Source organism: Thamnophis elegans, chromosome 15 (assembly GCF_009769535.1).
Source record: "Thamnophis elegans isolate rThaEle1 chromosome 15, rThaEle1.pri, whole genome shotgun sequence".
Classification (NCBI taxonomy): Eukaryota; Metazoa; Chordata; class Lepidosauria; order Squamata; family Colubridae; genus Thamnophis; species Thamnophis elegans.
In genome coordinates this window covers 17,813,708-17,827,458 of record NC_045555.1, presented here as the reverse complement: position 1 = coordinate 17,827,458, position 13,751 = coordinate 17,813,708, and the positions used below count along the sequence as shown (strand labels likewise).

Genomic DNA, 13,751 nt, shown 5'->3' with positions numbered 1-13,751 from the left:
GGGCGATCCTCTAGCGAAAATTCTGCATGGTTTGGCAAACCCCCAAATCCCACTCCTGGCTGGCCATGCCCAGCACACCCTGCCCCTCCCACCACACCACACCCAGGAGTCTCCATGCAGCCCATTCATCATATTAGGTAAGTGCAGGACCTGCACAGAGGCCTGGCGGGGTGGGGGAAATGGGCCTACCTGAAGTTCCAGAAGTCCAAAAACGGGTCTGTTTCCAGCCTCCTGAGCCCGGGGGAAGCAGTTTTCATCCTCCCGGAGGCTCGAAAAAAACCTCCGAGGCCTGGGGAGGGTAAAAAACGCTGACCTGGCACCATGGTGCAGGAGGCGGACTAAGTCATGGTCATCATGGCCATGCCCTCCCAGCAACGGGACAGTGAACCCATTGCTGCAATTTTTTTTATATTCATTTTTTTAAATAAAGTTTTTTATTAGATAAACATTAAAAACATTGGACATAGTACAACCTTTCTGACATAAACATTTCCATATAGTGATTAGATCTTATAACAATTACATTTATATCCATTCCATAGGTGTATATAGTCAGTCAAGTTACCCGTCTGTTGAACCTTTCTTTTATATAATTACTAATCATACAAATACATATCCAATTTCTACATATCAGGCATTCTTAATACCGTATTTTCCAATTCTTTACTTGCCTGTGTTTTTCTGTCCTGGCCTTTTCTTTTCATTTCTAACCATTGGTACCATTTGTCACAGATTTCGTAATATTCCGTCTCACCCTTGTCTTTGAGCTCTAGAGTCATTTCTACACATGTCAGTATCTTATTCATTATTTTTTGTTCCAAGGGAGTCTCCTTATTTTTCCATTTCTGTGCAAAAACCAGTCTTGCCGCCGTTAAGATATGCAGCATTAAATATAGTCCACCTTTCCCATGTTTTTCTTTTGTGATCTCTAGTAGAAATAATTCTGGCGTCAACTCCATCATTTGATTTAGCATCTCTTCCAAATACTTTCTTATCTGGTGCCAAAAAGCCCTAGCTTTCGTGCACTCCCACCACATATGGTAGAAGGTCCCTAGTGCCCGTTGCTGTTTTTTTTTTGAAGCCCACCCCTGCCTCAGTATCACAGAACTTGTTGTGATCATCAAAACCTGGTGAATTTTTTTTCCTATGGCTATCCCATGATGCTAGGTAGTGCAAGAACTTCAGAATGATTTTCTTTAAATAATATTAAAGTAGGAATATGGAATAAAAATTGTACAAACTATAAAAATATAAAAGAAAAAAGATTCCTCCATCCCAACAAAAATGCACAATTTTAAATGTATTGCCATATCTTAAGTTGCAATCTAAAGTCTCTTCACTCTGTATCTAACTTCTCAACTAGTAAATAATTAGTAATAATCATTAGTAAATAATCATTAGTAACTAGTAAAATAAGCCAAATTTTGTCACTTCTCAGAAAGCCCTTAGAGCCTATTTCTTTTATACACCTAGTAAAAATAATAATAATCAGACTCTCTTTTATAATTTAATAGTTCTATATCTTCTGCACCATCCTTTCATTTGGAAGTCAATACATCCTTTTCTGCATCCCTCTCCTTCCTTGTCACATATTAATTAATTTCATTTATCAATTTCATACTTATCCAGAATATCTTGTTCTTCTTCCAGTGCATCCTTAACTTTTTATCTATCATTTCTGAGAGTTTCAAACAACTCTCTTTGAAACAAGAACTCTTGTCAAAAATTTTCATGAACTTTTCTTGGCATTCCCTGGGGGAAAAAATCATTGTTAAGAGTATTTTTTCCATTCTTTGTTATCCTTTACCTCCCTCTAGTGTCCAATTCTAGTATCCAACTTTTAAAACCCCAGGATCTTGTTCCAAAGATGCTTTTCAAAAGGCAACTGGACTTTCTTGGGGTTTTTTCCCCCTGAAGACATTTTGAGTTTTCAAAATTATTCTGAATTCTGAGAACTAGAAAACTAGTTCTGAGAAGAACCGAAGAAGCTCCTTTGATGAGAAGTGAAATATTTTCAGGAAAAAAAACTATAAAGTCTAGTTGCCTTTTTGGAAACACCTTTGGAACAACCATGACCTGGATGATTGAGAATCTCCATAGACATCCCATTATCTTGCTTTATCTAGCAAAGGGATAAGTGCCAGTGCCACTTTCTCATGAGAAAAAAATATTTCAAAAAATTCAAGATATGATTCAAAGTCCATCTGTCATCCATCCCACTTAAGTTAGTTGGAGTTTCAGTTCTCTTAAAATCATCCCAATCAAATAGGTTCCTAATCAAATAGGTTCCAATCAAATAGGTTCCTAACCAACCTAGCTGACAACTTTGTTGTCCAAAAGGTAGAGAAGGGAACTAGAGGGACAGCAATACTGGACTTAATTCCTACAAATAGAGAAGAATTGATAGAGGGAGTTAAAACTGCAGGAGCCTTGAGTGAGAATGATCTTGTCATACTAGAATTCAACATAATGCAAACACAAACAATAGAACACCAGAGTCCTAGACTTAAAAGAGCTGATTTTAACAAGCTCAGTGAGAACTTGGGAAAGATTCCTTGGATGAAAATCCTAAATGGGAAAACAAGTCAAGAGGCTTGTGAAACTCTGAAAAATATGATCATAAAAGCCCAGTCCAGCACAATAGTGCTGAAAAAGAAAAACAAGAAACCCAAATCAGTATGGCTGCACGAAGATCTCTCTGACAAATTGAAAGACAAAAAGGACAAGTACAAAAAATGGAAAGAAGGACACATAACTAAGGCAGAATATCAACAGATAGCCAGAATATGCAAAGACGAAGTCGGGAAAACAAAAGCTCAGAATGAACAAAAACTTGCAAAAAAAGTCAAAGTTAATAAAAAAGTTTCTTCCAACATATAAATAACAAGGAAAAAAATCAAGGAAACAGTTGGTCCACTAAAGAGAGAAGATGGCAAAGAAGTAACAGGCAGCAGAGAGAAAACAGAGCTGCTTAAATGATTCTTTGCATCAGTCTTACCACAAAAAGAAACAATAGTCCAACCTATCAAAAACATAACTGTAGAAGTCAGACTAGAAACAAAAGTTAAAATTAGCAAAAAAAAAAATTGATAAGAGAACCTTAAGAGAACCTGAATACAAATCACCGAGACCTGATGGATTACATCCCAGAGTTCTAAAGGAGCTGGCAGATGTCATCTCAGAACCATTGTACCACATCTTCCAAAAGTCCTAGAGCACCAGGGAACTAACAGAGGACTGGAAAAGAGCTGATATGGTTCTCATCTTCAAAAAAGAAAAAAAAATAGACCCAGGAAACTACAGACCAATCAGCCTAACATCAATACCCAGGAAGATACAGGAAAAGATAACCAACCCCCCCCCCCCCGACAAAAAACCCAGATCTGCCACCATCGAGAAATGAGTAAAGTAATAACTAGAAGTAAACATGGGTTTGTTAAAAAACAGATCATGCAAAATCAATCTTCTTTCATTCTTCAACATAATGACTAAATAGACCAGTGATATACTGTGAACATAATATACTTAGACTTTTAGTCCTTAAAAAAGGCCGCAAGCAAAGATGGTTCCTCCCTGAACTCCCAATTCCTCAGCCCATATGAAGTGACTATTCCTGCAGTTTACTCACAAGGAGGAGGTGAAAGGAATCAAATGGACTATCTCAAAGTTTTCTAATTATCCAGCGGAAATGGGCTCTACATCCCATGCCAATCTCTATCACAACACCATCCCACTGCAAAAGGGATATCCAACTCACTTTTGCTGTCAACGAGAAACGTTGCGAGAATATTTTTCAAGAATTTGATATCCCATCTTAACCTGACTTGGCTTGACTTAAATAAGATGCTGAGCTTGTTGATCAGAAGGTCGGCAGTTCAGCAGTTTGAATCCCTAGTGCCGTGAAAAGGAGTGAACTCCCGTTACTTGTCCCAACTTTTGCCAACCTTGCAGTTCGAAAGCACATAAAAAATGCAAGTAGAAAAATAGGAACCACCTTTGGTGGGAAGGTAACAGTTCTTTGTGCCTTTGGCATTTAGTCATGCCGGCCCACATGACCACAGAGACATCTTCAGACAGCTCTGGCTCTTCAGCTTAGAAATGGAGATGGGCGCCACCCCCTAGAGTCAGGAATGACTAGCACGCATGTGCAGGGGAACCTTTACCTTTTAATATACTCTTCTATATGCATACTTTTCAAGTTTTTCTTCTCTAGAACAACTATTTAATTCCTGCTATTAAGTTGTTAGATAGCAATACTTAGTAGCAGTACATAAGGTCCTTGAATATCTGTATTTGTTTTTTGTAGTCAAATTGTTGCTTATGACAGTCTTACATTGATTATGTTAATACGATGTTTTGGCATTCTCATCTAGTTCCTGCCCTGATTAATTTGCATTTACTGGGGGTTGTAATTGAGGAGTTATAATAAGGTGAGATAGGGAGGTTGGAACTCTTCCTGAAGATTATTATTCTTTAAAGACCCTGGCAATTAGTGTTTTGTCAAGTTAACCCCTGGGAGCCCTTGGTTGATATTTTGCATATCTAAATTACTCAGGAGAGTAATTTAGCTTATTTCTGAAAGTTACTCCCAACTACTTGTTCATCACAATTCATGACTGGAGGCTTTTAAGAAGAGACTGGATAGCCATTTGTCTGAAATAGTGTAGGGCAGGAGTGTCAAACTCAAGGCCTGTGGGCTGGATTGGCCCATGAGGGAAAGATGGTATTACAATGTATGCTTACATTATTGGCATTAAAATGGAATATTGAAATATTGAATAACTATTTTTAAAAGACCATACTAGGATTATATAAGTATGTTTAATATATAAATTATTATGATTATGATTATTGATGTTTGTATCAAAATGAACTGTACCCAGGGACCACACTGTTCATGTATTGAGATTGATGTATATTTAAAATAGAAAACTAATAAAACATTTTTAAAAATCAATATGGTGATGACATCTAGCCAGATTTTTAATTTTTGGGTTTTTGCTTGTTTATTTCAATCTGACAGTGAGCTTAATGGAGAGTCCAACTCTCATTTGCATTTTTTGTTTTCATAATTCTGGAATTGGTCATTCTAGTACTTTGTAAACCTGATCCTGAGACATGTTAACAAATATTAAGTTACTAGACAACTCATAACCCTTTAGGTCATTGTTTCAGAGCTATTTCTTTACAGGTTTCCTCAGTGCCCTAAAATATTCCTAAAAATTCCGAGAGGTATTCAGGGACGTATCTGCCTTGAAAGTAGCCCATGTTGAAGTGTAGCATAGACATCAGGAATTGGTTTATACTGAACGTTTTACAACACTTTGTATTATGTGCTAAAATGCTTTATGATAATTTCTATGTCTTAAAATGATTTATAAAATTTGCCAAATTCTAATTCTAAGGGGGTCATGGGTTGCAGATTTTTGTGTGCATTCAGTAAGTTAGCCCATTTGAAGTACCTTGGTTTTTGAAAAAAATTGCCCAGTTAAGCATTGCAGAAATAAAGAGTTTTAGTAGTACACAGATGATAGCAGGTAGACCTAGCTGGTGGGTTTTGTAATCTATCAAGAAAACCATAAGGACATTGTGTGTCCATGAAGTAATAGAACTCAGCTTGAGGGAGAGTTTACTTTTTGTGAGAATGATATGCAATACTTCACTTCATATTCATAAGAGCACTATAAGCTCAACTCTAAATTTTAAATGTACTAATAGGATTTCAAGTGATATTGAGGTTGAGGAGCTTCATATCTTTTCCCCTTAGCATCAGAGTTGAGCAAGTATAATAAATTTATTCTTTAAGATGAAACAAATTGCCCCTTTTACTCACTATATAATTAAAGTCCAACAGGTCAGTTTGTAATTTTTTTTCTATTTAACAGGAAAAGACCCATCATTTTAATCCTTTAAAAATAAAGCTGGCCTGGAGTGGGAAGTATGGATCCTTCCATCTTTTCTTACATTAAAGAATTATCATACTATGATGCCTGAATGATTTCTGGTACTACAAAAGTAATAATCAAGGGAATAGCGAGAGCTGTGGTGGCGCAGTGGTTAGAGTGCAGTATTGCAGGCTACTTCTGCTGATCACCAGCTGCCAGCAGTTTGGCAAATCGAATTTCACCAGGCTCAGGGTTGACTCATCCTTCCATCCTTCTGAGGTGGGTAAAATGAGGACCCAGATTGTTGGGGGCAATAGGCTGACTGTAAACTGCTTAGAGAGGGCTGCAAAGCACTGTGAAGCGGTATATAAGTCTTAAGTGCTATTGCTATTGTTCCTCTTGCTGTTTAAAAGTAATCATCTCTACATAATGAAGTTCAGACAAGATTGAAATATTCTCAGGTGTCTATTCTGTTGTCTGTGCTGAATAAATCAATTGCCTCTTTTGTTCATGGCATTTTCCTATATACAGTATTAGCAACAGAGGCAGTATTCTGCTGGTTCACATCTGTTCGCCCAAACTGGCAGCGGAAATCACAGGCATGCCTGCCCACCCACTCCAGCTCTATGCCATCCCATTTAGGCAATTTTTAAAGCCAAAGCACATGCATGGAAGGCTGAGCTCTTGCGTGCATGCACTCACATTTGCGAACTGGTAAGAAAGGTAAGTGAATACCACCTCTGAATAGCAATCTCCCATATTACTAAGAAAATTGGAGATGATCTAGGCCTTAAAATACTATCCCTTAAAAGACACTGTACTCAACAGGTTTTTAGATACGCGCTTTCTCAGTCTCAAATACCCCAAAGCCTTGGCTGTATATTGATGAATAGGATATATGTCAAAGAGGTGAATCTCTGATGCTTCTCTGCCCTTCTAGAGATGAAGAAGAGCTGCGAAAGTCCCTTTCGGAATTGGCAGACCCCAACTCAAAGTCTATCAAATGCATCAGCAGCTGCAGCAACCCTTTCCTGGACTTCTCACAGGATCCCAGCATTGCTATGTACAAGTACGGTTTCCTGGTGCGCAAGAGCCATGCCGAACCAGATTGCAAAAAGAGTACGTGTGAGAGTGGTGGCATGTTTGTGAATGAGAGAGAGAAGCAGGAGGGCATGGGAGGGTGCTCTTTTGAGGCTCCGAGAAGGATAGTTCCTCTTTGCTATGCCAGCATGCAACTTAGAATGTAAGGAAGGAGAGGCTTATTTTGCAAGGGTCAACTTTTAAGCCTGTAGACCCGGATTGTTGGGGGCAATATGCTGACTCTGTAAACCGCTTAGAGAGGGCTGAAAGCCCTATGAAGCGGTATATAAGTCTAACTGCTATTGCTAACTGCTATTGCTATAGTTGCTTTAAGACAGGATTCCTTTTACTTCTGCCTTTTTCACCCCCATGGTAGTTGGGGGCCTGAGGTCTCCTGGCCTCCACTGACCTCCTTTTTCTTCAGTTGCAAATTGTGATGCAAGAAAAGAACAGCAGCCCTTTCTCTATGAACAGGATTCTGTGTAAGATGAAGATGCAGGGCAGCAGCCACAGAAAGGGGAAAGAGAGGGGGGGAGAGAGACAAAGAATGCTATAAAGATAGAAGAGGAGAGAGAGACAGACAGAAAAAATATGTTTAGCAGACCCCCCCACACACACACACAAAATTATGTGTTTTACATTGATTTTACATACATCTCTCCTGGCACTTGGAAATATGGCTTTTCTGACATTTTGTGGCATTCTTTTTCCACAAATATGGTTGATACTGTATCTGCATTTCAAGTCTGGTATAGCATGGTTTACTCTGTTCCAAAATATGCATCTATTTCATATTCCTGCCCATGGAGGACTCAAATTATATCTACATCAAGTACATACTGATTGGGTTGCTGAAGGAAGAAGTAGAGGGTCTTGAGGCATGACTAGCCACTTTGAAACTCATCCATGAAAATGAGGAACTCCTGGTAAGGGCAGAAGTCTGTATCCAAACTGAACACACCAAGGAAAAAACAATCATCAGGAAAAAGGATGGTAGCATGTCGGGACAAAAAACTTGCGATGACTGTCCCTGATGCTAGAGCTGAACAATTGATTTCATATCCCTCTACAGAAGAAAACATGCAGACATTGTCAGGGTTCCAAATAGCATCCAAAATTAAATCAGAGTCTGAGGCAAAACATTCCTCAAAGTTCCAATTTATTCAGTCATGTTGGCACATCTGGGAAAATCTGAATCTGAAGGCTTCCCGGTTTTCCCTCCCAGTTGAAAGTTCAAGATCTTGCCCGCACACCCACAAGTCCATCACATGGTGCAATCCTCCACTGCCATACTGGCAGTTCCACCCATCCAGTTCCGGTCAGGTGCAGAGGTGCAAAGAGAAAGGATGACCTTGGCTTTCTAGAAAGAATTTTGTTATGGCTACAAAGCATCTAACTCAGTACAATTCCCCCTCCCATTTTCCTACAATAGAAAATGCAGAGTAGAATAATAGAAAGTGTGGCAGGCCAAAGATCCAAAAGAAAAGATGGCTGCAGGCCTGACAGACATCTGGAGAAGAGTCTTCTTCAAGTGTCTCAGTGACAGGAAGAAAAATAGCTCAGGCTGTCACAAAGAAGAATAGTCCACTAAGATCCTCAAAGAAAAAAATGGGTATGGTGGTAATTGGTGTCTCATTTCTCAGAAGAGCAGAGTGATCAATCTTTTAAGGGAGGTATGTTGTCTCCCAGATCCAAAAATGAAAGATGTGACAGAGAGGCTTACCAAAATAATGAAGCCAATCGATTATTATCCCTTCTATTTTTTTCATATTGAAAAGAATGGTAGGAGAAAGTCTGAAAAAAAAATCATGGGACTATGAGGGCTAGGCAGGAAGGCAAAAAAAATTAGGAACACAGATAGTGTTTTCAACTGTACTTCTGATAGAAGATTAAGACCCAATGTGGGAACCAAGTATTTTAGAAGAAAACCACTGGCTCAAAGGATGGACAGGCTGCCTGCAAAATGGCCAGCACCTGTACTGTCTCTTTAAGACCTCTCCCTAGTCAGCCTATTAATTGCTATCTATCAAAGCTGAGCAGAGAAGCAACTGGGAGTGGAGGTGTTGGGTTGTTGGCGTGGGAGTGACAGGAAAGGTGGATTGTGTTAGTTTGGAAAACTAAAACAGCCTACAGCAGCAGCCTAGGGCAAATTTACTTTAGTGTTACTGTTCTAAAGAAATTGGGCTCACAAAGAAAAGTAGTGAAGAAATAAGTTGTAGTGGAATAGAAGAAGAGTGCTATAGTAAACTGAATACCAGTCTTTCAGTACTTTGAGTGTGTTTATGTTGTCTAGAGATTAGGTGGGGTTGTGTTGGCTCTCTTGAAATTTTGGAGCCCACTAACGGGTATACAGAAAAGAACCCATGACAAAGTAATGTTAACCATGGGATAGTTAAAAAGATGGCTATCCAAAATGAGGGATTACTCATAAAACCAGGTGAGCTACCCTACACAAAGGGGCAGCCACACATGTGGAGATAGCTTTAACTCAAGCCATTCAGTGAACACACTATCAAAAGAAAGGAAGCCTTGGTTAAAAAGGAGGGTGTAAAAGGAAGAGAGTTTCTCCTTCGCAGACTGCAAAAACTAGCCATCATTCTAGCTGAGAAACTCAAATTTGCATACCAGAGCTTGCAAATTTCATTGAGTTTGATGGATACTTGATGCCCAGGATGGATGACCTCCTGGATGGTCTAGGCTAGGGAGAGCCAAGTATGCATCCTTTTTGGATTTAACGAATGATATTGGCAAATCCCATTGGAACACCAATCCAGGGAGAATATGGCATTTGCCACTCCACAGGACCTCTTTCAGTTTGTTTGTTTTTTTTAAAAACTACCATTTAGTCTACATGGCACCCACGCGATCTTTTTATTCATTAGGAGGCTAATGAATAAAATTCTACTAGGTCAAAGTGTGGTGTTTATTTAGATGATATACCTATCTATAGTAAGATCCATGCTGTGCAGATTCATGTAATGAATACTACAAAGCGATTGCCAAATTATTCTGGACACGACAGACAAAAATACAGTTGATGAAAACAATACATTACATTACAATGATGTAACATGATGTGGCTTATTTTAAGATTGTATTAATCTCCCAGTAAGATTGTTAACATATCAAGGATTTCAATTTTCAAGTTACAAAAATTCAGAAAAATATTTATTTATTTATGGGGCAGGCATCTATGGGGAATCTTAATACAGATAAAAACTTAAGCCAGAGCAACCGTTTCAGGGTCAGCAGTAGAAGGAAAAATGGAAATTGGAAAAGGATATGTCTCATCTGCCAAGTGATAGCATTTTCCTGCTTATGGGCTGGAAATAGAGGAAGCAATAATTGCTTTTCTTCAAACATATGTGGGATATGGTTCATACACAGTTGTTGTTTTTTACAAATCTGCTTCTACCAACTAGTAAGCACAAATCTTAAGCAACTTTCTTTTGCAACTGTCATAGCTCTAGAATACAATAAGAGTGGATATTCTATAAACATATTTTTCCCTGGCACCATCAAAGACAGTTCAGGTATCAGCAGAATCTATCATGTTTGCCAAAGTAAAATTTTACCAAACATTCTCTTTTGCTTGACAGCTCCAAGAGGAAAACGTGGATGGAAGACTTTCCATGGGATACTAAAGGGAATGATCTTGTATCTACAGAAGGTATTGCTTGCTTGCTCATTCTGTGTCTCTGCCTCTCATAAGTATACACACACTTCCACATCATAAGGAATGGAATCTCAGTTGCCATATTATGTGAAAAGGATATACCCAACTTCCTTAAAATATTCACACATTGCAGTATTTATATAAATTCTGCTGTGGAAAAATATATAAAGATCTTAAAATAACCATTCAAATCATAGTAAAAAAATCCATTGACATTTTCTGAAATAAGCCCTTATTAAAATGTTGGCATACATTCCCTCACGTTATTCTTTATTTTGTTCATTCCTCAATAATTTGATTACATATGGCTGAATATCACAGTTCGAGCAGGGGTGAAATGCTATCAGTTCGCCTGAACCAGTAGTAAAAAAATGCTACTGGTTCAGGCGAACCAGTAGTTCTGACGATCAGCTGTATTTATTTATAGGGGGGAAATGTCCAGAGCAAACGTAATTTCTAATGTTGGATTTTCCCCCTTAACTGAGGGAGCCACCTTGTAGAGTACTGTGAAGCTGTTACCATGGCAACACCACTGCGCTGCATATGATAAGTCATTTTATGGCAGTACAGTAGAAGCCATTTTAAGACACAGCAGACTGTATCTTTTATTTTTTATTTATTTTTATTTATTATTATTTGTCAAGCATGTATAAGATAACAGCTATAAGTATAAATATGATTATGAATACATGAAATGGATACGAATAAATGGGGACATTATGACAGGGATGGTAAGCTCTTTGGTACACTTACGCATGCCCCTTACAGACCTTTTAGGAATGGGGTGAGGTCAACGGTAGACAGTCTAAGGTTAAAAGTTTTGGGGGTTTGGGGAGAAAACCAGAGAGTCAGGTAGTGCATTCCAGGCATTGACCACTCTGTTGCTGAAGTTGTATTTTCTGCAATCGAGTTTGGAGTAGTTTACCTTCTGTTTATATCTATTGTGTGCTCATATATTGTGTGGTTGAAACTGAAGTAGTCATTGACTGGCAGGACATTGTAGCAGATAATTTTATGTAGTATGCTTTTAGGTCAGACCGAAGGCAGCGTAGTTCTCGAAGTTGTCGAAGCCCAAAATTTCAATCCTGGTGGCTTAAGTTATTCTGTTGCAAGCAGAGGAGTGGAGGACTCTTCTTGCGAAATATCTCTGGACTTGCTTGATTGTATTAATGTCTGATATGCAATGCGGGTTCCAGACAGATGAGCTGTATTCAAGAATTGGTCTAGCAAATGTTTTGTATGCTCTAGTTAGCAGTACACCCCGAGGGGTTTTAGGATTGTCTTACCCCCACAGTATTTGTTTCGAGAGAATAAGTCATCCATGTACCAAGTTTGGTTGAAATTGCTTGAAGCATTGCAGACACACACACCGAGCCATTTATTTATAGATAGATAGATAGATAGATAGATAGATAGATAGATAGATAGATAGATAGATAGATAGATAGATAGATAGATAACAGAAAGCAACAACAGGACCAATCAGGAAAGCAATATAACGGACATGTATCCTCTACCTGTATTTCAGGAGGAATATAAACCTGGTCAAGCCCTGGCTGAGGAAGATCTGAAAAATGCCATCAGCATCCATCATTCACTGGCCACCCAGGCATCAGATTACAGCAAAAGACCCAACGTTTTCTACCTCAGGACAGCTGACTGGAGAGTCTTCCTCTTCCAAGCCCAGTAAGCAGGAGGGCACAGAATGTAAATCAGATGCCTCTAATGCCGGGGGACGGAGAGTGATTTATCGGCAGATCAATTTTATTCATTAGAAGGAAAATTCTAGAAGTAAAATTAGAAATTTTATTTATTACATTATTAGAAGGATATTTGGTTGCTTAGACATATCACAATAGGTAATATCAGAAAAAGAAAAAGAAATACAGCTACGTTTTGTCTATATATGAGCCCCAGTGGTGCAGTAGTTAGAGTGCAGTACTGCAGGCTGCTTTAGCTGACTTCTAGCTGCAGTTCAGCCATTCAAATCTCACTGGCTCAAGGTTGACTCAGCCTCCCGAGGTGGGTAAAATGAGGAACCAAATTGTTGGGGCAATATGATGACTTTGTAAACCGCTTAGCGAGGGCTGTAAAAGCACTGTAAAGCGGTATATAAGTCTAAGTGCTATTGCTATTGCTATCAATGAATGCAGCCTTCCTGGTTACATCCTTTCCTTTCTCAACTTTCAAACAAAAGATTTTAACAAAGCAGCACTGCATCTCCTTCATATTCCTTAAAATTCCAGGTTTAAGAACAAAAAACTATATAAAGCTTCACATTCATACTAAGGGCCATTTGGAACGTTACCATTTTCCCTCGATCACTGCAACAATAGCCAAAAACCCTTTATGGTAAGCAGCATATTAGCATAAGATACATTATTTTGCCACCCCTTACACATGTTGGGATATCATATGGATTTTGGCTTTGGTTCTTCACCTTAGCTTACTTCAGGGGGTGTCAAACTCAAGGCCCGCGGGCTGAATTCAGTCGGCCGGATGCTTAAATCTGGCCCACGGGGCTGGCCTGGAAATATCAAAGGACCGGCCCATGGTGCCTCTGCCAGCTGAAAATGGACCACATGGGCACCCCCTTTTTGGCCCATTTTCAGCCAGCAGGGTGCAGCAGGAGGCCATGGAGAGCAAAAACGAGGCATAGGGGAGACACGCACAGGCCCTCCATGCCCTGTTTTGGATGGTAAATTGCTGTAGGAGGCCTTTCAGGCCAAAAACAAGACAGAGAGGTTGCACATGCTCTTCCGCGCCCCATTTGGCTGGCAGGGTGCTGCAGAAGGCATCCGTCCAGTCACTACCCCACCCAAACCTCTGCCAAGCATGTAGAGGACAACTACAAAGCTGATCAGGCCTTCAAAGAAATCCAGGTTTTTTTTAAGTTTTTAAAAAAGTTTTTTATTTTTTCATTTTCTTAACATATTACCACATGTATACTATTACATAGTCAACATCATATTGTATTATTAAATGTTTACATCAGTTCGTCTTGCCATCAACTCCCAAAAACAATTATTGGCTCTTCTGCTCTCCATACACCATAATTGTGCCTTATCCATCCCTTTCTTCTCCCACTCTCCTCCCCCTCCTATCTCCTT

The 13,751-nt window shown here is 39.1% G+C and overlaps 1 protein-coding gene across 1 annotated transcript in view; it reads left to right on the top strand.

The window, feature by feature from the left end:
- Positions 1–13,751, top strand: part of PSD (pleckstrin and Sec7 domain containing) — a 70,450-nt gene that overhangs the window by 51,408 nt on the left and 5,291 nt on the right. Inside the window, exons 11-13 of the mRNA XM_032232155.1 lie at positions 6,826–7,004; positions 10,565–10,635; positions 12,170–12,327. Coding sequence (XP_032088046.1) covers positions 6,826–7,004; positions 10,565–10,635; positions 12,170–12,327 — 408 coding nt within the window. The remainder of the gene's footprint in view (positions 1–6,825; positions 7,005–10,564; positions 10,636–12,169; positions 12,328–13,751) is intronic.